This window comes from Diplotaxodon limnothrissa, linkage group LG13 (assembly GCF_057381915.1).
Source record: "Diplotaxodon limnothrissa isolate DT_005_m linkage group LG13, D_limnothrissa_male_GT1.1, whole genome shotgun sequence".
NCBI lineage: Eukaryota > Metazoa > Chordata > Actinopteri > Cichliformes > Cichlidae > Diplotaxodon > Diplotaxodon limnothrissa.
Genome location: NC_140608.1, coordinates 11386693 through 11414294, shown reverse-complemented (window position 1 = coordinate 11414294; position 27602 = coordinate 11386693). Strand labels below are relative to the sequence as shown.

The 27602-nt window shown below is 38.7% G+C and overlaps 1 protein-coding gene across 1 annotated transcript; it reads right to left on the bottom strand.

The window, feature by feature from the left end:
• Window positions 1-772: 772 nt before the first annotated feature.
• Window positions 773-27602, bottom strand: LOC146619892 (uncharacterized). The gene is made up of 14 exons (XM_085369848.1): window positions 27494-27602; window positions 26044-26076; window positions 24601-24921; window positions 24149-24448; window positions 23953-24013; window positions 23732-23826; window positions 23574-23608; window positions 22502-22574; window positions 12994-13041; window positions 12481-12798; window positions 11996-12289; window positions 11357-11391; window positions 11160-11216; window positions 773-1084 (listed from the first exon to the last, which is right to left on the bottom strand). Exons 1-14 carry the CDS (start codon window positions 27600-27602, stop codon window positions 773-775), a joined length of 2091 nt encoding a protein of 696 aa, XP_085225974.1.

The window sequence follows — 27602 nt, the reverse complement described above, 5'->3', positions numbered from 1 at the left end:
TATGAAGTGGTAAACCATGTAAATCTATAGAAAAGGTTCACCGAGTTCTGAAGCATATACTGCATAAACGTTGCCATCGCTCTTCTGATCCGGTCACTGCAGAGCTCTGAACCGCTGGTATTAACCTTAGCATAAAAACTGTGCCTTCTGGAGCTTCATGACATGGTTTTCCATGGCTGTGCTGCTCCTGTAAGTGTAATTTGTTGTTGGCCCAGTAGTTTTGTCCATGTCATCTATTTTCATGATCTGAATTTATGCGTACAACATAGGTGAAAAAACCAAAACAAAAAAAGAAACACTTGTATATCTTGTAGATGCCTGACTTCACACCCAGTCTACAAGTAACTAAAATGAAGACCATATGTCAAAAAATGTAAATTTGTATTTATCTTTTATATTGGTTTTATTTGGATTTTAGTGTTTATTTGTGTGTAGTTTAATTTGCATGATTTTATTCTGTTTGTATTGCATGTTTTTAGTGTGTTATTTGACATTGTTTTAATACAATGTGGACTGGCTGGGCGCTAGCTGAGGTGGCCTATCAGCTGTCTAAAGACCTATTAAAAGGAAGCTAGCTGAACACTGGAGGAGAGATGCCCCAGAAATGAAATGCACACAAGAAGGCCAGGTGAAAAAGAGGGACATGCTGCCTGATCGTGGGGTTGCGGCGCTTCATCTGGAGATGGACTGGTCAGCGTGATGCAGTGACCCAGTCCCGACAGCAGGAACGGCAACAGCAGGAAAGGCAACAGTAGGAGACAGCGCGTGCGTTTCACAGCAGGGCAGAGGTATACCTCTGCCTGCATTCGTGAGTATTGTCTCTACTGTTGTTCACCGGATGCAGCTGTGTTGATAGAGGGTCACCATTACTATAAGCCAGGGCCGCTTCCAGGATGATTTTTCTGGCTCTTATCTGTGCTGACGCGAGGGGTACCGTGGTGGCATCCCACGATGGACTCCAGTGTAGAATGCGAGCTGGGATGTGATGGGCCCAGTGAAGGGACGAGAGGGGGACAGGAGGCTCCTCCTCGTCTGTCTGGGACGAGGCTGGCGTGGAACCCGCTCTGGAGGAGTTTCTGGCCGGCTGGTGGACCAAAAATGAACATTTATCTGGATTTGTGGGGTAGTTACATCAGAGGATTTTAGTGCACGTAGAAAATTGTATTTCTAGCAGTTTTAAAATTGGGTTTATTCCTGGGGGATATTAGTATATTGAAGACATTCTATTAAGTATGTTTTTTGAGAGTTTTATTTTATTTGTGCTCCCTGGCCTGGGAATAAAGTTTCTGATTAGACCTACATCATCCCTGTGTCTTGATTATTGACTTGCTTGCTCCCCCTTTTATCCAAAGAACCATCCTCTTAGTAAGACACTGGCAGATCAGCTTTAGTGCCTACTTTACAGTAGGAGGAACTAGATTAAAAGTGCTGCAGTTTAGTCTTAAGCAAACAAAAACCATGAAATACACTCAGCACACTAATATGATGGATGATGCAACAAAGAAAAGAAGCAAACTGAGGGCTTAAACATGCACATAAGGTAAGGGCAAAGAAGTGACACGTGGAGAACCAAGGTAAGCAAAACGGAACATAATGCCCACAGAATAAAACACTATTAAGATATAGCAGAATTCAGGAACAGAAATGCAGACTTGATAAAGACAGAAAGGGAAACTCAGAGACCAGACTGACTTACAAAGATCCTAGGTTCAACAGCGTTCAACATTGATTCAATATCAAATTCTGACGTATAAGAGTGATGTTACGCCAATATCAGATTTCAACGTTGATTCAATAGAATCAACTGATATTGACTAAACATTGTTTCAATGGATATTTGCTATCTGGATATTTGCTATTACTATCTGGTAGTAATAGCAAAGCACCACTATTATAATATAAACAGTATTCACATTTTCTCTGAAATATTGGCCTTGGACACCTTATGTAAACACTCGGTAAGAAGGATCCTAAATATGATGAAGAATGAGACATTAAAACTTTATTGAAAATGGCAAAATAAATACACTCAAAAAAAAAATTGTTTTAAGTCAGATTTGATGTCACGTGATAGACAAGCGCCGTCTCAGCCTAATTTGCATATAGAAAGTTTTAATGTTAAGATGAAGTGCAGTCTGTGAAGTAACCACAGTGTTTGGTATCGTTTTTAGTGTGTTTTCGCCGGTTAGATGTTCACATCGCCACAATTCTAACAGCATTTAAACAAGTTTTGAATTTGTCTCTAAAAAGATTTTCTATTCGTCTTGAACAAAAAAAGAACTGCGTTGGTTTGTTTTGCTATGTCTTAAAACAACTATCAACTGAGATTCAGAGGACCTCCTCCTCACTGCAGTGGGCAGTACGGTCCCCCGGTGAATACAATGGTCTCAGAAGAGCTTTTGAGAACTGCAGGAGGGAAAACCTTCATCTACGAGAGAGCACGTACCAACTGAAAAGTTGCCTAAATGGTCTTCTGGCAGAGAGGAGGAATTTATGCCATAAGGATGCGCTTGTAGCTCTTAGAGAAGAAATGGAGTCCAAATACATGCAACTGGAGAAAAGATATGAAAAGCTGGAACAAGAAAACAAAATACTAGAAGACGGGAATCAGCTAGACATGTATGACTTGAAGGAAAAGCTGGAGGCATACACAAGAATTGAAGCAGAAAATGAGTACCAGGATTTTCTAAGGCAGATACATTTGGAAGAAGTCCAAAGCTGCAGCCACTGTTGGAGGACATAATCAGAGAAATTGAGCAAGAGAAGACTAAATTAGAAGACAAAAATAAAGAATTGCAGGAAGACAAGACAAAACTAGAGGACAAGAATAAAGAATTTGAGGAAGGAAGAGAAGAAAAAAGTACAAGGCAAATATACATAGCTTGAGCAGAAGCATAAAAAAGTCCAGGACAATATATGAATAACTTGAGAGGATTCACAAAGAACAGGGTCAGACTGTCCCCAGCTCTTATTACACTGCCTTGACGACATCAAACAGTGGATGTTGTTAAATTTTCTAAAGCTAAACGAAAATAAAACTGAAGTTGTCATTTTCGGCAACTTAGTCAATAATCACATCGATAGCACTCTGGGCCCCTTTACCTCCTATTGTAAAACACATGTAAAAAACCTTGGTGTCTTGGTGCAGGTAAGTGCAGTCCTGCTTCTTTCAGTTAAGACAGCTAGCCAAGGTAAAGCCATACCTCCCGACTAATGTCTTTGAACGTGTTATTCACCTCTTCCTTACTTGCAGGTTGGACTACTGCAATTCATTGTATTTTGGTTTAGCTTCTCTACACTGGCTTCCTGTCTCCTGCAGGTTCCAATTTAAACTTTAACTTTTTTGTTTTTAAGTCACTTAACAGCCGAGCCCCTTCTTACCTGTGTGAGCTCCAGGAAAAACCATGAGGTCTAGCTCAAAATGAATGCTTTCCATCCCTTGGACTAGTCTCAAATCTTGTGGTGATAGAGCCTTCTCTGTGGCAGGTCCCAGACTTTGGAATAGTCTCCCCCTAAAGATTAGATCTGCACAAACACTTAATCAATTTAAATCACTACTAAAGATAAATTTTTATGCCCTGGCTTTTAACACACTGTGACCCAAGCATTTTGGTCTTATTTTAATTGTCTTAGTTATTGTTTTAATTCTTTTATTGTCCCATCATTGTTTTATATTGTCTCTTTTTAATGGCGTTTTTATATTGTTAAGCACTTTGTGCAGCATCGTCTGTCTGGAAATGTGCTATATAAATAAATTTGACCTTGACCTTCGTCTACCCCCTTCACATCTCCACTAATATCCTCCTTGCACTAGTGATGTGCGGATCGATCCTGAAATATCGATTCCTCCGATACCAATCAGCAGGCGCTGGCGTGTGCACTCACAACAATGGCTGCGCGTCATTGGAGTCATGTGTGGACGTATTTTACCTCCACAAACAGGTAAGACGTGGTTTGCGATACATGTGGCAAAAAAGTGCTCCAAGAGTGAGGCGTTGTAGCCATACTTGCCAACCTTGAGACCTCAGAATTAGGGAGATATTCAAAAGGGCTGTTAGGGTGGGGGGTGATAAATAAATTTTACAGGGTTTATTTATCAGATAAAATACATTAAATGTCACCACTATTATTGGCTGGCCTGGAAACAGTGGGGGTGTCCAAATTCAGAGGCTGCTTCCACCTGAGGACCCGGCCTTCGCGGTCTAAAGAAAGCATGTCACGAGCTCCCTCGGTGGAGTGAAATGCTGCCGTCTGCTCCTCGCTATCTAAAATATAACGGGGCGCTGACGTAAACTCTCGACCGTCTCACACTTCTGTTTAATCAGTTTTCTGTTTGACGTTTATTCAGCTGTGTGAAAACCCCGGAGGAACCCACCGGATGGATTAATAAAGTTACATTTAATTTAATCTAATCTAATAACTTTAATCTCAGCCAAACCGATTTACCCACGAACAAATAAAACACTGAAAAAGCCAAACAATAACATTTTTAAGCTATCAAAGTGACTTATATATCATGTTTAACACGAGTAGCGAAAGACCGCGGGGGTTTGAAAATGATGTGTCGGTCGGCTCAGATATTTGAAGTTTACACAGCTACATCCTCACCTGAAAATATGTTAAAAGTTTTTTTGCGACCCAGAAAAGAGAAATAAGAGTAATATTAAAACTAAGCAGCTGCCACCATTGTTGGAAACTGGAATTGGCTGGGCCGCGCTATGAATTCTGCGATATGGTTTTTCAATTTTGTTGTCCGGGTGGAAAATCGGGAGAATGGTGGCTCCGGGAGATTTTCGGGAAGGACACTGAAATTCGGGATTCTCCCGGGAAAATTGGGAGGGTTGGCATGTATGGTTGTGGCAACATCACTAACCTTGTCAAACACCTCAGAGTAAATCATATCACAGAATATGACAAGCGTATGTTGAGGCAAACTGAAGAGGATGAGAGGGACAGGTGCTGCTAGGGCGAGACAGACGTCTCTCACGGAGTCCTTTGCCTGCTGCAGGCAGGCAAGGTGTTCAAATAGCGCACAACTTCAGTTTTTTTTTTTTATTTCTATATGATGAATCCTGCATTATTAAGTGATAAGAACAAGTAATCTGATGTCCTGTAATCATTATGACGCTATAATTTGAGATACAATAAATAAAATAAGTTTTTGTACAAAGTATCGGTATCGGATCAGTATCGTCGATACCACCCTGAATATTACTTGGTATCGGATCGGAAAGGAAATCAGTGGTATCGCACATCACTACCTTACCCCCTCCTTCCCTCATTCTCTCCTCTATTTGCCATCTCCATCAACAGGTCTTTCTACGTGAAGATCTGTTTTCTACGGTGGCCCCTATAGAAATAGCATTTTGTACCTATTTTGGAGTTTGCATGTGTTTTGGAGTTTTGTACGTGCTTTGCAGTTTGTAAGTGTTTTGGAGTTTGTTTGTGCTTTGGAGTTTGCATGTGTTTTGGAGTTTGCACATGCTTCGGAGCTCGTACGTGCTTTGAAATTTGTACGTGTTTTGCAGTTTGTAAGTGTTTTGGAGTTTGCATGTGTTTTGGAGTTTGCACGTGCTTCGGAGCTCGTACGTGCTTTGAAATTTGTACGTGTTTTGCAGTTTGTAAGTGTTTTGGAGTTTGCATGTGTTTTGGAGTTTGCACGTGCTTCGGAGCTCGTACGTGCTTTGAAATTTGTACGTGCTTTGCAGTTTGTAAGTGTTTTGGAGTTTGTTTGTGCTTTGGAGTTTGTACGTGTTTTGGAGTTTGCACGTGCTTCGGAGCTCGTACGTGCTTTGCAGTTTGTAAGTGTTTTGGAGTTTGTTTGTGCTTTGGAGTTTGCATGTGTTTTGGAGTTTGCACGTGCTTCGGAGCTCGTACGTGCTTTGAAATTTGTACGTGTTTTGCAGTTTGTAAGTGCTTTGGAGTTTGTACGTGCTTTGTCTCTAGGGGCCACCGTAGTTTTCTCGGTGTCATAATAAAAAATAAAGTTGAACATCACAGAACTAAATAAGCATTTGTTTTTATGAGAAAGCACAAATATACAACCCGTTTCCTTATAAACCAAAAACCAGTGGATAAACAGACTGATGAAAAGGTAAGAAAACTTGACCAACTTTAACTCCCCTTGAAACCTGATAACCTGAGTTCTCAGCTTTCAGGGGGTAGAAATTCTGCCACCTTTTGGAGAATTGAGATGTTTCTCACCCGACGGCACATACGCGGACACGGCGTCGGGGCTGAAAGCCGACAGCTCACTGATTTTGAAGCGTCAGCAGGCGCTTTGTGTTTATGTCCTTTTTGTGCTAGATTCTGAAGCTGCAGGTTTTATCTCTCTCCAAACAATATTGACTGAACCAGCAGCCAAAGACAATCCAAACTACGCTTCACATTTCGCTTCACATAAACATCGTCACGAATTTCCTCTGACTTTTGCTGTTTTGCTTCCACCACGATAAAATCACACTTCATGTAGAACTCTCTCTCTCTCTCAGGAATAGTTTCCCATCTAAAAAGCTTTTTGCATTATTCGCTTATTTATTACCCACCAGTCTACGGTGTCGGCTGCTGTTTGTTTTGTTTTTTACTTCCGACAAGAAAGCCTCATTTCTGCTGTTCAATACTGAAAAAAAATTTAAACTTTTTAAAATTATGAAAAATTTCAAAATGCTTAGCTGTGTCTCTAATCAAACCTCTGTAACTTTGCTCTGCTTCACTTTGTTTTTGACTGCACAATATTTTTAAGGTGTTAGGGAGTTTTTATTGTTTTATTTGCTTATGCTTCAAAAGTTATGTTATACATATTTCACCAGACACAGTTTTCTGTTAAAACAGGAAGCTGACCCTGTGACACTGACAAGAGACCAGCACAGAAATACATATCCGCAGAAGTTGACTTGCATTATATTATTCTTAGAAATTGACCTGCAACACACATACTTTGTGACACACACACACACACAGCTTACACACACAGCTTGCACACCGACAGCATCAGGACCTGCGTAACAGGAAATGTGATTATATTTGCATATTGACGATGTAACCTATAAAAATAAACGAATACTGCAGTTCGGTGTGATTTGCTCTGAGCTTTTCACCCGTGCAGCACGTTAACCTACACAAGTGTCTCATTGTTGTTTATTCACCTGACTGTTTGTTAACTGTAAATCTCTGACATAAGGTCATCTGCTATAAAATCCCAGACCAGGAAAACTGCCTTCACGTTTTTCTGTGTTTTATCCTCAGTTACTTTGACACAAAGGAATCTGCTGTGATGCTTACACCTTTGATAAAGTCTCACAAGTGTCAGTTTTCTTTTTATAGATATAAAAATATCGACATGTACTGATAAGTGATCAGAGTTATAATATTTCTGACTGTCTGAGGCAATATTTCCCCGATTTGAATCGAATCGTGGATCGAATCGATTTGGGACCTTGTGAACCAGAATTGAATCTATTTTTTAAATCAGTGACGATACCCAGCCCTACCTACCCTACCCTACCTACCCTACTTAGAAGCTCCTATCAGCCCCTGCAATCAGTTTATATCTGGGCAAAAAGTGTCATTGACATCAAAAGTGTGTTTTTTAAGAGAAATTTAGCCAAGAGGACAGCAGTAATTCTAAGAAATTTAACATCACAGTCCTGTAAACTCGCTTGAAGTGACTAAAAAGGACTGGATTGATGACCATATGGATACAAATAGGCGGAGCCATAAAGATACATTTGTTTAATTTAAACATAACCCCTTCATAAATCTCAACTGCATAGAATAATGCGCTATTTTTTTTTTTGAAATCAAATACTTTCCTGAAATGTATGGCTTGTTTGTTTTACTGCATTATAGCACATGTACCAGTGACATGTGTCTCAAAAGTACAGGTTTTTATATTGGGAATCATGGAGACATAGATTTTTATTCTGTTACTGAGACTTTGCTGACTGTAGTTATGCTGTAACCCCTGCAACAAGAACAAATAACTTTTTAATGTATGTAATTTATTTTAATGATTATGTTTACTTCAAAAATTCACCATTACATTACTGGATTTTACTGACAAATTTATTATAATCTGCTGATGTTAGCCTTTGAAACAGGATGTATTTAAACAACTCATGTGACAGACCTTCAAGTACATTAAAGAGAAAAAGAAAAACAATAAGTAGCCATGCCTGTGTGTGGAAAACTACATGAACCGCTGTCAAGTCTGGCTCTATTTTGAAATGTATGCAAAATCCAACACTTCAAACGTGCCTTGCTACTAGTTCCTTGTGGTCTTATTTTTAGTTACATCAATTTTATAAATTGTTGTAAGTTAGAACCAAGCATCTACATCATTTAGAAGCTAGATAAACAAAGTACAACAAATACAAATGTTGATGTTGATGCTTAGAGCAAAAGGACAGGTCTATGCTTCTTGTTTTAGTTTAACAGACCAAAGAGCAGACACAAAGGGACAAAGAACTTGACTTGAGTGTTAAAGTGAAAACAAGCCTTTATTACAGCTGATTACAAGAAACAAAACAAGGCAACATGAGCCGTAGCGAAAACTAGGGATGGGTATTGATAAGATTTTCACAATCCCGATTCCATTTTCGATTCTGTTTAACGATTTGATTCTTTATCGATTCTTTTTTAAAAAAAAAGGAGAACACTAAGGTCGATTAGCTTAGAACTTTGCTTTATATCTTCTCTTTGAACAAGATAGAAATTTAGGAGTAACATGGCCTTACAAACCCAGCAGTGAGATCTTAAGAGATCCAGCCTATGGCTCTTCAATGGGGTGTCACAGGGTCCCCAGGAAAAAAAACTGTAAATGTAAAGCAATAAAATAAATATTCTTCTGTAGCAATAACAAAGGGTAACATAAATTATTCAGTAGCAATTACACAAGAATATCCAGTAATGTCCCTGCCTACAATTAAACACATTCACTTACTGAAAATCGGGGCATCTGCTGTGGCAAATGGGTGCAAGCCTTTGACCACAAACTTAGTCACTGCTCGGTGACATTCGTCTATCCTTGCCTGAAAGGAAACGCTAACGGTAGACTGCAGCGACAACTGCTAGCATCTGAGCCAGCCAGACTCTGTCTCTCTCATCATGGTCACCTAAATGCACAGTAATGGCAGGTTTTGTAATAAGGCAGATCGCGCTAACATAATATGCACTGTTAGTATTATTTACCTGCTGCATTAACGGGAGAGGACGTGCAAACGTTACCGCTGCTGTTGGGTTGAGATTCACGAGTCCGGAGCGGAATTAAAAACACGACATTCATTTAAGGTTATCGTGTGTTTCGTGAGCAAATGCTTTTGCATATTCGTAGTGTTTCCTCCCTTAAATGAAGTATCTACTTTGCAAGTATTGCAAGTTGCCCTGTTGTCATCTGTTCTCGTAAAGCATAACCAAACTTTTGAGCGTTTGAGCCGCCATGTTTCCTGCCAGGTAAATGACGCTCTGCAACGTGGTGACGTCATTCAGGGCGACTGGAATCGATAAAAATGGCAAACAATTCCAAGGAACTGAAACAGTGAGAACCGGTTCTCAACAAGAACCGGGTTTCGATACCCATCCCTAGTGAAAACTAAACTAAATCCTAAACTGGGAACACTAGAACAGACTATCAACAACTATGAACATGATTTTGCACTGGGGCATGAGAGGAACTACGACATCAATAAACATGAACTAGAAACGTGAACATGCCCAGAACAAAAAAATCATGAAAAAAACTTGACAAGACGAGATGGGTGGTAACACAGACGATCTGACGAAGACTGAAAGAACACACACAGACTAAAATACACATAGGGAAGTTTAGGGGAAGTGAAAACACATGAGAAAACAGCTGACACAATAGACCATAATAACACCACAGGAGAAGTGTAAACTGAGCACACAGAACATTGAAGCAAGATTTTAAAAAATAAAAAGGAAACATGATGTGATGCAGACATGATACTAACTTGACAGCATGAACCAACGAGGGAGACTAAAACACAAGGGGCGATGACACAAAGAAGGACCTGATGAACAAAGGACTAAACACTGTGCAATTTAGGAGCTTTAAGATAACTAGATGAACTTAACATAAAGGAATGTCAACTCAAATCCTAACTAATAATACCAACAATAAGTACTAAATAAGAAGTAGAATATAAAAAAATCCACTAAACAAAATGAACACAAAATGCAGGGTCAAAGACCCAGCCTGTGACAACAACTTTGATTTTTGAACAACTCAATAGATTTTTTACAAAATCTTTGAAAAGATGAAGAAAATATTTGCTACATAACATGTTGATGGCATCAGATAACACATTACCATTATCATTTGTCTCACAAGGACTCCAGTAACATAGGTACAGAGAAAGTTAAGATTGCATAAATGTTTGAATGTCAAAGCATTTCAGTAGAGATTAGCTAATGTGCTGTATGTAACTTCTGTTTCTTTTCCTTCAGCCTGTTGGGGAATAGAAACAAATCTGACAATTAGGAATAAAAGCAAAGAAAAATGTGACCAAATTAAAAGGAAACAAAGGAAGTGAGAAACGGTGTGTGGTTGGTTTCAGGTCTTTTAATATTTACCCTTTTATTACGCTGTTTCTCAACAACAGAACTATACACGAGTTCCATGTCACTTTCAGCAAATGAACTCTGAAAAATGAAAAGTAGAAACTGAGCACTTTACACTTCTGCTGTGCTTTAAGTAAAAAAAAGAAGAAGCCTACTTGTATTCCTAAGATAAACGTGTATTTGTACCATGTTAGGATTACCTCAGGTGATTTTTCCCACATTTCCATGACTGGAGCAGACTTTTCTGCTACTGTAGCACTCTCACTTTTGTAAGTGCAGGGTGTCAGTGTTGTTGACAAAATATCAGTATTCAAAAAAATTAAAAGAGATAAAGGTTTGACTTATCAGAAGCAAAATACAGCTTTTTTACTCATGATCTAATTTCTTCTGATAGCTGCCGTTGTATTTTTCAAGTTATAAAAACACACAAGAACAGTTTACCCTATGAGGATTGATTTTTCTCAGACATATTAGAAATGAATCTGTAATAGTTTATACATCTAATGTACTGTCAGATGACCGAAATATTTAATGAAAATTCTTAAATTTAATTGCTTGATACTGCTGTAGTTGGTTACCTTGGGTAAATGTTTTTTCTTGGTTCTAACTTCAGAGTATGTTACTTCCTCTCCAACCTGCATTGAAGAACATAACACAAGTAAAACATCAGTAAACTGTCATTATGAAAGTTTGCCCTGTGATGTACTTTTCCTATTTTTTTTTTTAGTATCATGTACCAATACCCAGAAGGGGAAAAACAGTCAGTATAACTTACCATTGCTGTGGCTGATGATTCTGCTTTGCTCTGTTCTAGTAAAATAAAACTGCTGTTATTAACTCTGTGTATGATGCAGAATAACTTAAATATTCATTTCATTTTAAAGATTTCCTAGTAAATTTTCCACAGATCTAAATCAAAGTTCAGTGAGACTTACTGTGTCTGAGTATAAACCAGATGAACAGCACCACAATTACGATCACGATCAAAACACTTAGAGGGATGATGAGGATCTTTGGAGGAAATGAAGCTCTGCAACATGCAGTTCAAAAAAAGATAATTTGCTTTATTTAGTCCGTTAAAAAACAAAACAAAATAAAAAATCATTATACAGACTCCCTTAAAAAGTATAGTATTACTAAATGCTGCATATAAAAAAAATAACAAAATCTGACCTGTGTTGTCTATTTTGTACTATTGTAAAATTATTCCATTGCTCCATTGTAGTAAATTTTCCATTTCCATTAACAGTGTGAATAGTAATACCAGTAGTAGTAGGGGTGGTGGCTATAATTCAAAAAAGAACATCATCAGCAGAGTACTGTAACAATGACTGTCTTAATATCTCTTAGAGTACTAACATTTACAATGGATGTGATTCACATACATGTAGAATTTATAATTTGCAGTACTTACTAGTGTTCTCAGTAACAGTTAAATATACTGGTATCTGAATGTCGCCTTCAGCACACCAATACCAGCCACTGTCCTTCGTCCTTAGTCCACTCATGGTCACTGTGAAAACATTTGGTTCGCTAATATGAGCGGTCACTGTTGTTCCATCTATGGATCCAGATGATCCTGTCACACAGTTCCTGCCCAGCCTGCACCACTTCATTTCTCCAGAGTTACTGTGGTGACATCTGATGGTTATGTTTTCTCCAATATATCCTGTAATCCTCTGATGATCCACATAGAGACTGGGAGTACCTTAAGGTAAAATGAATACAAAAATGGAAACAATGGATTAATGATAAAATAATGGGTAATTCTGACTTCATATCGATTCTCATTAGGTTTAAATGACAAATAAAAGCACATTCAGTCACTGTTAAAAATATTCTAAGAAAAACTCAAATTTTTTAAGAAAAAAAATTTGGACTATAAAAATAGGCACTTACCATTGGTAACTAACAGCTGAAAATACACTCCATTATCTAGTGCTGTATTCTTCAGTCCACACCAGTAATCAGTGTTTTGATTTGTCAGATGGTTTATAGTCACAGTGAAAATTTGCTCTTTTTTGTCGTCAGAGATTAAATATTTTCCTGAAGGGTCTGCTTCATTTGTTTTCACTGCATATTTGCAGGATCTCCAAAAATATCCTTTACACAAGTACTTCACATGGTCTCTGTATTGGTAGTGATAGAAACATGGGATGGAGATAGATTTTCCAGCTTTTACTGAAACTTTACTGACTATAGTTGTGCTGTGAACTCCTGCAAAAAGAAGTGTTTTGATGGTTATGTTTACTTAATACATTCTTTGTTTACTTATCTTGCACAACTATGTTGCACATGTAGAAACATTACAGTATTGTCAAGTATAAAACTGAATAATACAAAACAAAATAAATAACAGTCATTAATTTTTTCATCTGCTGACATTAACCTTTGAAAAATGAGGTCACCAACCTGTTTTCACACTGAAGAGGAAAAGAACGATGAGATGAGCAGCCATGGCTGTGAGTGGAATTAGACATGGTCAAGTCTGCATCTATTTTTAAATTAATGCAACATGCAAATGCAACAGTCCTTCCTTCCTCCTAATTCCTCTGCTATCAGGTGTTATTTTTTATTTTTTATCTTTTGCTGTAGAGTAGGTATAGAAATTACCATCCACAACATTTAAAAGCTTTTGTCAGTACGGGGACGCACGGATTCGCCCGTGTTGCGTGCTGACTAGACGCGGCAAAGACCTGGCGATGGGTTGGAAAATGCACACAGTTTAATTTAGTAACACCAAGAGCGCAAACCGCGGATTCGGACAGAAATCGGTGTTATCAACGGAGCGGGAACACGACCGGGATGGCAGAATGCAAAGAGACACAGTACTTACGGAACCTACGGTGAAGGAAGGCTGACGATCAGAAGGTATCCGAGCTCCTGACACGAAAGTAACGACGTCTGAGCGAAGAACAGGTGGGTGGATCTTACTTTTAAAGCCAATCTCCGCGGTCTCTCGACCACTACTTGACAACTTTATGGACTGATTTACTTATTGCTACAAGAAAACATTAATATGCATTCCCATAATATTGAATAACACTGACAGTACATGAGTGAAATTTAAAAACAAAAAAAGGTAAACAAGTGCTGTGAGTTCTCATAAATCCTGAAACTAGAGGTCAGGATTATGCATTGATGTTGATGCTTTTGATGCTTCTTTATTTCATTTAAACCAGGCATCGTGTCAATGATGTTAAAGGCAGCCAAACGTAACAAAGAACTGTGCAATAAAGCTGTATGTTTTTAAGAATAAAGCACAAGGGTTTTATAATGTTGTTATATACAGGCGATTAAAATAGGCTACAAGATGATGTGAGCACACAACATGCTGCAGCAGTGAGTGACAAAGAGTCCAATAACATAGATATGGATAAAAAAGCAAATATAGGTTTAGTATTAAAAAAAAAAGGTGTGTTGATTAGCTAAAGTGTGTTTCTGTGACCGTTTTTCACCCTGTTGTAGAACATAACAAATATGACAATTGAGAAGGAAAAGCAACAAAAAGGTGATTAAATCACAATGGAAACATGACATACTAGGACAACAAGCAAATGAAGGAAACACAGGACGGAAGAAACAGTTTGATTTGTTTTTACTTCTTTTACTATTTGCCAATTTCATATCTTTTATGATTAAAATTTAACTGCACATGCTGTCCACATCACTGACTAAATGACCTGTATGTCAGAATAGAAATTGAATGCTTTACACTTTGAGGCATTTAAAATAGTTTTATTATTCTGCACTTTGGGGGGAAAGTGTGCTGATATTTTTAAATACAAAGACATAGTTGTATTATATTGGGGATAACTGAGAATACTTTAAACCAGTTTATGTTATGTTACTTCCTCTTCCTGTCTCGAATGTGAAAATGTAAATTACAGAAAGCCTGATCTCATCACAACACATCACTAATGACTGTCCTAATATGTCAAATTTTTAATAGTCACACTGAAGGTTTTTTGGTGTTTGTCATCACACATTTTTATAATCATTAGTTTTGTCATCTGCTGGCAGTAGCTTGTGAAACATGAAGTATTTAAATGATTCCTGTGATGACCTTTGAGTACACTGGACCATGTCTATTCAAACATCAAGCATGCTTTCAGAGCGACACCCCTCCCCCACCTGGCTGGATCTGACCACCTCTGCATGTCCCTCACCCCCACCTACACCCCCCTGCTGAGAAAAACAAAGCCCCAGACAAAGACAATAAAAACCTGGCCTGAAGGAGCCCTTTCTCAACTGCAGGACTGCTTCTCAACAACTGTATGGGATTTATTCTCCAGCCACAACCTCCAGGAGTACACGGACACTGTACTCTCGTACATCAGGAACTGTGTTGACAATGTCACCGTCAACAAAGGGTCAGGGTGTTTCCAAATCAAAAACCCTGGATGAATAGCGAAGTGCAATCCCTCCTAAAAAGCCGCAACACTGCCTTCAAGTCAGGGGACAGGGCTGCGTATAGGGCGGCCAGGGCAGACCTGAGTAGAGGCATCAGGAAAGCTAAGGCTGCCTATAGGAGGAGGATTGAAGATCACTTTGCTGACAACGACCCCAGAAAAATGTGGCAGGGGATCAATCACATTACCAACTACAGAAGCAATAACCAGGCAACATCTAGGACTGATGCCTCACTGGCTGAGGATCTAAACCGTTTCTTCGCCCGCTTTGAGACGACCAGGCCCTCAGCTGCCACACCACTTCCACCCGCCCCCAGCACTGGCACACTAACACTTAGGGAGCACCAAGTGAGGTGTGTTCTAAGGTCAGTGAATCCCAGGAAGGCGGCAGGTCCTGATGGAATACATGGAAAGGTTCTCAGAGCATGTGCTGACGAACTGACCGGAGTCTTCACTAAAATCTTCAACCTTTCCTTGTCATCAAACACCGTCCCGCCCTGCCTCAAAACCTCCACCATCATCCCCATCGCCAAGAAGACAGCTGTGGCCAGCCCAAATGACTACAGGCCTGTTGCACTTACGCCTGTAGTGATGAAGTGCTTTGAGAGACTGGTCTGTCAGCACATCAGGGCCGGTCTGCCTCCCACTCTGGACCCCCACCAATTTGCCTACAGGACAAATCGTTCCACCGAGGACGCTATCACCATAGCGCTCCACACTGCGCTGAGTCACCTGGAGCACCGAGGAAGCTATGTGAGAATGCTCTTTCTGGACTTCAGCTCAGCATTCAATCATATCATCCCGGAGATCCTGGTCCAGAAACTGTCTCACCTGGGACTCTCCACCCCCATCTGCCTCTGGATCAAGGACTTCCTGACAAATAGACCACAGTCTGTCAGACTCGGCCCCCACCGGTCCAGCACCATCACACTCAGCACCGGGTCTCCACAAGGATGTGTTTTGAGTCCCCTCCTGTTTACGCTCTACACATCCGACTGCTCCCCTACCCATCTCTCAAACACCATCATAAAGTTCGCGGATGACACCACAGTGGTTGGACTCATCTCAAGGGGGGATGAGTCGGACTACAGAGATGAGGTCAACAGACTGACTGAGTGGTGTTCAGTTAACAACCTCCAACTGAACACCACGAAAACTAAAGAACTTATCTTGGACTTCAGGAAGGGTAGAGCAGACCCGGCCCCACTTTACATTCACGGGAGCTGTGTGGAGAGGGTACACTCCATAAGGTTTCTGGGCGTGCAGATCTCTGATGACCTCTCCTGGACTGCAAATACTACAGCGGTGGTTAAAAAGGCCCAGCAGCGTCTCCACTTTCTGAGAGTGCTCAGGAGGAACAACCTGGAGGAGAGGCTGCTGGTGACATTTTACAGAGCCACCATAGAGAGCATCCTAACGTACGGCATAACAACATGGTATGCAGGGTGCTCAGCTGCAGACAGGAAAGTACTGCAGAGGGTCATCAACACAGCCCAGAAGATCACTGGCTGCTCTCTGCCCAGCCTGGAGGTCACTGCAAACTCTCGGTACCTCAGCAGAGCTGGCAATATCATCAAGGACCACTCTCACCCCAGCAACCAACTGTTTGAACTATTACCGTCAGGCCAACGGTACAGGTCACATAAAACCAGGACAAACAGATTCAGGGATAGCTTCTTTCCCAGAGCTATCACCGTAGTAAATAAGCACAAAAACAATTGAACCTATTCCATACCGTCACTGTCATTATATTATGCTGCTATTCATACTGTCATTATATTAATGCTGCTATTCTGTATATATTGTACATACTATTGTTTGAGTACTTATGATTGTTTTTTTGTATTTTTTATATTTTACATTTATATTTATTATTGAAACTTGCACCAAGGGAGTGGCACTCCAATTTCGTTGTACTCTGTACAATGACAATAAAGGCTATTCTATTCTATTCTAAAGATGAGCAGAACAGTGAGGTGGGCAGGCATGTTTGCGAGTGAACAGAGAAACACTTGATTCTATTTCCTAATTTAAGTAAAGATGCAACACTTCCGCTTGAGAGCTCTGTTCTCATCTCCTTTTATAGATGTGTGTGGAGAGTAGTGATGGTAAATTTGATTCTTTTTACTGAATCGAGTTTTAATGAGTCACTCACCAAAATGAATCGGTTTTTTGAGTCATTTGATTCACTGAGTCAGTTGACCAGAGGGTGCAAAAATTTTACATTTTCACTCAAACTTAATTTGTTTCTCTTTTCATGTAAATCCCACTGCTAAGATGAATGATTCAAAAAAAAAAAACAACAACTATTTTATAGAGCGAAAAAGAGCAAAAACATTTCTAAAATTAAGCAATTTCCTATCAAAATTGCTTAATAAACATTTATTTTGTTTATTTGTATTTTATTAGTATTTTCCTTAAGTGTGTCAAATATATATTTTCTCATCTAAATGTCCACTGAACTGTGAGCCAGGGGGCGGCAATGCGCCTTAACATTGGTTTCCAACCAAGAAGAAGAAGAAGCTGTGAGCCAGGAGGGAGGGGGTGAGTGAGTGATTCGTTCGCTCGCTCTATGATACAGCACAGGAGGGAGGGGGTGAGTGAGTGAGTGATTCCCTCGCTCGCTCTATGATTCAGCACAGGAGGGAGGGGGTGAGCGAGTCCTGAGTGATTCGCTTATGCTTACGATTCAGCACAGGAGGGAGGGGGTTAGTGAGTGCTGAGTGATTCGCTTACGCTTACGATTCAGCACAGGAGGGAGGGGGTTAGTGAGTGAGTGAGTGATTCGTTCGCTCTATGATTCAGCACAGGAAGGGAGGGGGTGAGTAGATCAAATGTGTTGTTAGCATGTTAGCAGAGCGATTCTACTCTGAAATGAGGAGTTATTTTCTTGATGTGAGCTTCTACTCAGGGTTTTTTCTTCCAGTTCAGAGTAGAAATGCTTTTGTCCCCCCCACAATTGTAATTATAAGCTAGATATATTTCTACTAATGGAATTAGTTTGCTAACAACAACAGGGATGAGTCAGTGAGTCAGTTGGGCTTGTGAATCATGATTCACGAGTCAGTAAAGTGATTCTCGAGTATTGAACGATTCGTTCACGAATCGAACATCACTAGTGGAGAGTGTTCTATGCTCTATGCAAATGCAGGAAGAGGGCCACCTGTATCATGAAGGAGCCCACTCACCCAGCACGCTCACTCTGTGTCCCGCTCCTCTCAGGCAGGAGGCTGAGGAGCTTTAAATGCAAAACTACCAGACTGAGAAACAGCTTTATTTCAGAAGCTGTGAGACTTCTTAATGCTTAATGGACAAGAACTGTTATTATAGCTCCTTAATCACTACTGACACTTACTGACATCGTCACCTTATCAATGCTGGTCATTATTCCCTTTTGCTGCTAAAGTATTTATTGCACTCTATTTATTTGTATTACTTTATTACTTGTTATTCGGTTTTATATTGTTATTGTTATTTTATTGTTATTCATTGTTTTCTGTTATTATTTTTGTTTTAATCTGGTTTTTTTAAAATTCTGTTTCTTTTCGCTCAGGAACCGTGTGTACGTAGTTTCGTTCTACCTCATGTAAACATGTGATGCGAATGACAATACAGCTTCCTTGAATCATTGAATCGTTGAACAAATATGGTTATGAAATAATTCAAGCATTTAAAGTGGATCATACAGGTGAGGTATCATCAAAATATACAGCAGACTTACAGTAAAACAGCCACTGTAGGCTTCAAAAATAATAACACAACTCAAAAATATTTCATACATAAGATAGATGGATAATAACACGTATATATAAAATGTTTCTCAGATGTATTATTATTTTTAATAAGTCACATTTGTTTTGAGTTATTGTTAACTGAATATTTTAAAATGTAGGTATTGACTTTTCAAATTTTTGTAATTCTTTTATGATAATTCTTCTTAATAAAAAGAACAAGTAGTCTGACTCACACTAAAATGGATTAATACTCGGGTTTTTCCCCTTACTGTTTCACAAAGTGTTAAAAAGGGAATGTCCACAACTTAGACTTCTTTAATGGAGGATATTTTATTAAAGCAATTTAGCCAGAGAAAAACAAGAACAGAATCAAATAATAATCACCTATTGTGACATCAAATTTACCTTACTGACAACAACCGATCCCCAGCTACACCTTATCATCTTTTCTCTATCTGACTTTTCCACATACATAGTTTAAAACAATAAAATCACTTATTTACATTTTGTTCTCTTCTATGTCATTCTTAACATAAAAAATTCTGTTCCATATGAACAATCCGTCACAGATGAATACTGTATACTTCACATTAGCTCATTCTCACATGAACATCTATTTTCACATAATCTCTCGTTAATTCAAATACAGAGGAATATCATCATTTAAATGATATCGTCTTATTCGATATATATGAAAAACTTATACCTGATGATATTCTGATCAGTATGAAGCAATTAAGCAGAATTAACTGTCAGCAAAATCACATATGAATAATGTTTCTTTGGTGAACGAGTACATCATACTTAATACCATTTCTCTTATTAGGAATCATATATAATATTGAATTGGTGACACATTTCTCTGCTACGGTCGAAGCTGGATCATGTCTATGCACAGAAAATCTAGACATTAACATAATTTTCATTAGTCAACCCTCATTTCTCATTCACCATATCAATTAAACATAACTTAATTATATTTATGATTAAGAAAAAAGATGATTTACTATCACCAAATGCACATACTCAAAAGCTCACAAAACGCTGGATGTTAAGACCTTTTACCGTCTCACAGATGTGATGACAGGTAATCCAGGGAAACATCAATGTCTCTCCATGCCACTTGTCTTGACAATGTTTGTGTTTATGATGTTCATTTATTACACTAAAGCCACTGAACAGAGTTACTGTGGTGGCATCTAATAGTTATGCTTTCTCCAAAATATCCTGTAATTGTCTGATGATCCACATAGAGACTGGTGGTACCTTTAATGAAAATAAACAAATAAATACAAATTAAATCAATTAAGAATAAATAAATACATAAATAAAATCAAAATAAATAGAGTAATAAGTGGAAAATGTATTGAAAAGTCAGTCTTCGCATTTATTCCATATTCTGAAGAAAAAGAGCATATTCAGCCTTTAAAAAATAAAAGAAAACTTTGTTTTGTGCTTTGTCATTAAAAAAAATTATAGTTATTTAAAATATTTACAAAAATGAGCACTAACCAGTGGTATTCTTGAAATTAACACTCCTGGGTTAGGGTGAAGCAACAGTCCAAGTAAGTTGAACGCTGTAACACTGAATTAGATGTCAGAGCTTGCAAGGTTTGTCAATAAGTTGAGCATGGACACACACACACATACACACCCTGCCCTTCTTTGCACTGGATAAAGCCTGCCCCCTTGTGTGTGAATCAACATTGAACATTGAATGAGTAGCCAAGCAACATATTAAAAAAAATTCTTTTTATCATTTTCTTTTTATGATATGCATAAATGTACCTATCAGCTAGTGAGTGTGATATTCAATAAAAGTATTAGATTTGTTGAAGTGGATACTGGTTAAAGAAACTGTAACTGTGGAAAAATTCGAGACAACTGTTGTTCTGAGGGTTTGGAGAGATTCTCCCTATGTGGCATAAATATTAGCTCGAGGTCTAAATATTAGTTTTACATACTTGTGTGCAAAAGTTTTGAGTCACTGCTTATTTCTTTGTATTTTGCTTCCAGACTTTTTTTTTTTAAATGATCTTGAGTACTTCAGGCCTTTTGAAGGTCGTTTTAATATTTTCTTTGGATATTGGCTGCTTTTCTTTTTTTTTTTCAAACCAGATGTATCCATAAATCTTTAATGATAAAGAAGACAACATAAATATGAGATTATACATGTGTAAAAATGACAAAAAATCAATTATATAGCCTTCCAGTTTTGTATGCTTTAACAGGTAGTGAGAATAAATTAAGTCTAATTACACATCCATAAAAACAGCTTAGCAATGAATGTCTTATCAATGAATATCATCCCATGTTAGCTTATCTGTAATTATAATACCAGAACTGGTAAATAGTAAATGCTCCATCAGTCACAAATGAAAATTTGAGTTCTTGTTTAAAAACCAAAATTTTAGAGGCGACAGAGAGAACATTCATCATTCTAAAGGAATGAAAAAAGAATGAAACAATCAACTATTTCCCTGCTCATCTATATATTCACATTTTTTCCCTTAAGCATCATCTGTTTACATTAGGTAATGATTTGTTTTCTGAAAAAGCAATGTGACCAATGTACACGAGGACATAAAGACAGTCCATATGATAAAAAAAGAAAAAAAAACTTTAACATAATAAAAGCAGTAAGTTATCAAACGCAAACATGTCAACAAGACGGGACAAAATATTGCAACTATGCACTGGTTTTTGCTGGTGTTCCAACGTTTTTTTTCCACAAAGTTTAGGAATGTGTTTATGGCACACACACAAAACAAACTGAATGGCAGAAAACAATGTCCATAAATCTAAACACACACACAATTACAAGGAAAACAGGAAGTAAATAAAATGGGACAGAGACTTAGCAAGACATGGAAACACAGGAAGGGCTTGGATGAACAGGAAGAAAGGAATTAATCAAGACTAGTTTATCAAAGATAAACTAGTCTTACAACATAATGAACTAAATTAAAGCAAAAACTCTAAACAAGGCAAACAAGACACAAAAAACATGATCCATGAGAAATAAGAAACAAAAATTATACTTAAACCCAAGAAAACTCAGAACCCTGGTCAGAAAAATAGAAACCCATGCCTTGAAGCTCCTGGCAAAAGGTTTTTGGTGATGTCAGAGCAGGCTTGGAGTTTTAAGTCAACAAAACATTGATAATACCCTATATCCCTCAGCACTCAGCAATCTTCCTCTGTAACTTTACATGTACTACCAATGCATTGCTGAGATGCTGTGGTTCCAAAATCTTTCCATGTTGCAATAACATAACTTAGAGTTGATTGTGGAAGATTGAGGCGAGAAGAAATTTCACAAACTGACTTGTTGCAACAGTCAGTTACAGTCCTGTTACAATGCCATTACTGGACCAGTTCAGTGAGCTCTTTGGAGAATGCAAATCTTTCGAAAATGGAGGAAAACTGAATGGCTCGGTGATTGATCTGCTGACAGTAAAAGAAAACATTGCAGCATATGTCCTGCAAAAACACCAGTAAAAGGTAGATATAAAAATGATAGAAAGGCCAAAAGTTCTAATATTTAAAGATTTCAGTAGTGATTGGCTAATGTGCTGCATGTAACTTCTGTGTCTTTTGCCTCACCCTGAGAACAGAAACAAATATGACGATTAGAAAGAAAAAGCAAAGACCAAGGTGACCAAATTTAAAGCGAATCATGTCTTATGAGGACAATGAGCTAAATTATTTGAAAAGAGAGAAACAGTATGTGAGAAATCGTGTGTGTTTGGTTTCAGGTCTTTTAATATTTACCCTCTTGTTTCTTTATGGTAACAACTGAACAAACAAAAGGAGTGGAAACAGAACACTTTACAGTCGTGTCATTCTTTAAGAAAAAAAAAGTTAAAGTCTGCTCATACTCAAATACAAATGTATAGTTGTAGTATGTTAGGGTTACCTCAGGTGATTTTCTTCTAATCAGAATCAGAATCAGAATACTTTATTGATCCCTGGGGGAAGGCCACAGGCAGGAAAGATTTCCTGTGTCGTTCAGTGGTGCTTTTCGGTAATCTCAGTCTCTCACTGGACGTGCTCCTGTGACTGACCAGCATGTCATGGAGTGGGTGGGAGGTGTTATCCAACATTGTCTTTATTTTGGACAACATCCGCCTCTCCGACACCACCTTGAGGGAGTCTAGCTCCATCCCCACAACATCACTGGCCTTACAGATTAGTTTATTGAGTCTGTTGGCATCTGCTACCCTCAGCCTGCTCCCCCAGCATGCAACAGCATAGAGGATCGCACTGGCCACAACAGACTCGTAGAAAATCCTGAGCATTTTCTGGCAGATGTTGAAGGACCTCAGTCGCCTCAAAAAATAGAGACGACTCTGGCCCTTCCTGTAAAGTGCTGTGGTGTTTTTAGCCCAGTCCAGTTTATTGTCAATGTGAACTCCAAGGTATTTATAGTCCTCCACAATGTCAACACTGACCCCTGGATTGAAACAGGGGTCAAGTGTTTCCTGGTCTTCCTGAAGTCCACTATCAATTCCTTGGTCTTTGCCACGTTGAGTTGCAGATGATTCTGCTCACAACACGTGACAAAGGAGTCGACCACAGTCCGGTACTCTGTCTCATCATCCCTGCTGATGCATCCAACCACCGCAGAGTCATCTAATGTTTCCCACATTGGCGTATATTACTTCCTGGTCCACCTGTGTAGGATAAACAAAATGTAATTTAGTGAAAGATTGAAAGGTGTCAGCCTGGTTACTCCAAACTCTTTTCATACAGAGCCTTTATAATATGTTTATAATATGGAGATTATCCCAGAGAGTTGAATCTGGACGCTGTGTCCAGATGAACACAAATCAATATAACTTACCATTGCTGTGGCTGATGAGTCTGCTTTTCTCTGCTCTACAAAAAAACAAAGCACCTGTTACAGACTCTATGTTAACAATGCAGAATAAATCCTAATGCAGTTTCAAGATTTTGAAGTAAATATTGTTTGGATTTCAATCAAAGTTTAACAAGACTTACTGTGTCTCAGTATTAACCAGATGAACAACACCACAATTACAATAAAGATCAACACACTCAGACGGATGATGAGGGTCTTGAGGTGAAATGAAGCTCTGCAACATGCAGTTTGAAAACACATAATTTAGTTTAGCATAATAATTATATTCAGCTGTAAAAGATTTTTAGACAAAAGAACAGTTCTGTTGCTAAATCTACTGCAAATATAAAACATATCTGACCTTTGTTGTTTATTTTTTAATGTGGTAACTGTTCCATCTCCAGTACAAGTATGGGCAGTAGCTATAATTCAACAAAACAACAGTCAGTACTAGAGTACTGTAACAATGATTGACCTAATATCTCTGAGAGTACTAACATTTATAAATGGCTGGAATTAAGACATGTGCCAAGTTCATAATTACTTGCAGTACTCACTGGTGATTGGTTTCTCAGTAACAGTTAAATATACTGGTATCTGAATGTCCTCTTTTGCACACCAATACCAGCCACTGTCCTCTGACTGTAGTCCACTCATTGTCACTGTGAAAACATTTGGTTCGCTCATATAAGTGGTCACTGTTGTTCCATCTATGGATCCAGATGATCCTGTCACACAGTTCCTGCCCAGCCTGCACCACTTCATTTCTCCAGAGTTACTGTGGTGACATCTGATGGTTATGTTTTCTCCAATGTATCCTGTAATCATCTGATGATCCACATAGAGACTGGGGGTCCCTTCAAGGACAAACATTAAAATAAATAAAGTAATGAGTGGATAGAAGGAAAAAAATTACAGATGTGAAAAACCATTGGCAATTTAGACTTCACGTCTATTTCTATTAACTTTTAATAACAACTTTAAAATGTTAACAAAGATGGAACCTCACCACTGGTAACTGACAGTTGAAAATGCTCTCCATAATCCGGTCCATTATTAATCTCCACCACACACCAGTAATCAGTGTTTTCATTTGTCAGATTGTTTATAGTTACAGTAAAAAAAAATTGGTTTTTATCATCAGAGATTGAATATTTTCCTGAAGGGTCTGCTGTGTTTGTTTTTAATACATCGCTGCAGGATCTCCATTTAGATCCTTCACACAAGTACTTCACATGGTTTTTGTATTTGGACTCATAGAGACATGGGATGGAGATAGATTTCCCAGTTTTCACTGATACTTTACTGACTGTAGTTATGCTGTGAACTCCTGCAAAGAAACAAATGCACATTTTAATAGAATAGTTCTGTTGATTATCTACATGTTTTCAGAATTAAATGTTTTGCTAATAAAATAAAATCTCTATTGCTAGGCTATTACAAATATTTATGCTATTGGAAATTGAAAATCAACAGAGATGCTAAGCAAATTTTTAAAAGCCCCTGCCACATACCTGTTAGTCCAGTGATGATATAAATAATCCTGAGACAGAGAGCCATATTGATAAGTGAGCAGACAAAACCATATAAACTTCCTATTTTTCAACCCTAAGTATGTCACTGCCACTGCAGTTGCAATCACTCTTCCTCCTATGTAAAACACACAAAAGTGAGCTGACAAAGGACCAGCCCCTCCCCTATCTTCACTGTGCGCTTATGCACGTTGTAGGAAAACTTTAGTTTGGAAGAAGTGGCGAAAAGGTGGAGCTTGAAAACTGAGAGAAAACAACAAAAAGTAAGCTAATAATAGTGTGTCAAATTTACCGACTTGTTAGCTGTGGGGCTGTTACCGCATGGTGAACAGTAGTACCAGTAACACCTCGTAACCAGGTCTCATAATGTGGTGGATTTTTGTATGACATGTATACCTATATACTAGGGGTGCAACGATATTCGTATCGATATTGAACCGTTCGATACAGTGCTTTCGGTTCGGTACGCATATGTATCAAACAATACAACATTTGTAATTTATTTTATCAACTTTCCTTCTGACGATGCTGTCTGTGTTGAGCGCTCAGTGAATCTGCGTTCGACTACTCCGCCTAGGCTGCACTGTCGAGCGCAGATCCACTGAGCGCTCAACACAGACAGCATCGTCAGAAGGAAGAGCGCAGGGCACCTCCCCCACCCTCATTCAGATCTGGCGTTTGGAATTATTTTGGTTTTCATGTGACGTATGACCCTGAAGGTAAGCGAGTCATGGACTAAAGTAAAACAGTATGTTGGATGTGCCATGCAATGCTCAATTACATGGGTGGGAACTAGTGTGTTAGCGCAGTTAGCTCGTTAACGTGTTGGCCGTCTAGCCCCATGCACGGGGCGATGGGCGGTAGCTCATTAACGGAGATTTGCCGTGTTGTGGCGTTAAGGTCATTTCAACGAGATTAACCTGAAAGCACTAGTGGGAACACAACGAATATGACTGCACATTTACGCCGACATCATCCTAGTGCAAAGACCAAAACAACAAGCATGCTACTAACTTTAGCCGAGTCATTTAGACAGCTGTTAGCACATGATTCTCCTTATGCTGCTGAGAATATAGCCCAGAAGAAGCGGATAGTATAGCTTTTATTTTGGAAAGAGACATTTCTCTGTAATAAACTCTCTTTTCCAAAGATGAGTGGTTCCTCAATAAGATACAGGGCTCACAATATCGCTAGCCCGACGTCCCGGGGCTAGCGATTTTTTTCAGTCGGGCTACCAAAATCTATCTCTGCCCTGCCCGTCGGGCTTTTGTAGGAAGGAAAAATATATGTCAATGCTTTTGCATTCTTTCAGAAATGTAGCTGGGTAATTATGTCATTGGCATCGGTGAGCCACTGTCAATATGTGACATATTGCAATCGCGTTTGAATTTGCGCTTGTTTTTTTGCTTTCACTTTGCAATCGCGCGAACTGTGTGTAGAGAGCGACAGCACTGATCTGTGAGTGATGATAATTTGTGCACCAATTCCTCTGACATCGTCTTATTAATTGTTAGCTTACTATGCAAACATGACAAGTGAAATCTCCCGCAGCAAGCTTAAACATGTGAGAGGTTGATCGCGCAGAGAATCGCTGAGCTTATGTGAGTGTGTGTGTAAAAGCAGCAGGATTTATATTTGACTACGATGACCTGGATGACTGAGAACCTTCACAGACAGATATATATTTTAGTTCTGCTGAGCCAAATATGACAAATCAGACTATAAGGCAAAAAGAAAGTGCAGCTTTATGGTTTCATGGACAAAATAATTTCTGTGGCTGCAATATGACGAGCTAAATAACCAGGGCTGCACATAAGTGGTCCGCAGGTGCGCATTCGCTGTCAAAATAAAAAACACGCACAAGGGTTAGGGTTAAATTTAAAAACTGTACTTTTGAGTTAAAACATATATTTATAATTTTAATAAATGACAAATTAAAAAGGCATGAACATTTTTTTTGTATCGAAAAAATATCGAACCGTGACACCAAAGTATCGAACCGAACCGAACCGTGAATTTTGTGTATCGTTGCACCCATACTATATACACTATATATCTGCATTGAACATACACTGTAACTTTGTATGTAGAGTCTTAGGCACGAGATGTTTTTCCTTGACACGCACCCACGCACAATAAACGTTTTTCATGCAGCACATTCAAAAACATGTCTCTTAGAAAATAGTAACATGGTAACAGAGATACTGAAAACAACATCATGAAATCACTGTAAAGATTATGTGATCAAGTACACACACACACGAACACATAATATATATTAACCCACACTGGAGTGTTTATCACTATATAAAGCATTTAACCCATATATTTGATGTAGTTAGGTGAAGTATTATTGTTACGGTCGCTGACCTCTAGTGGCTCTCCCTCTGTCGAAGAGTTGTTTTTCTCCTTTTCTTGTGTTGCAGGTCTGCCTCATGAGCCGCAGCTGAGGTGTGTTCCAGCTCGTCAGCCACGGCAT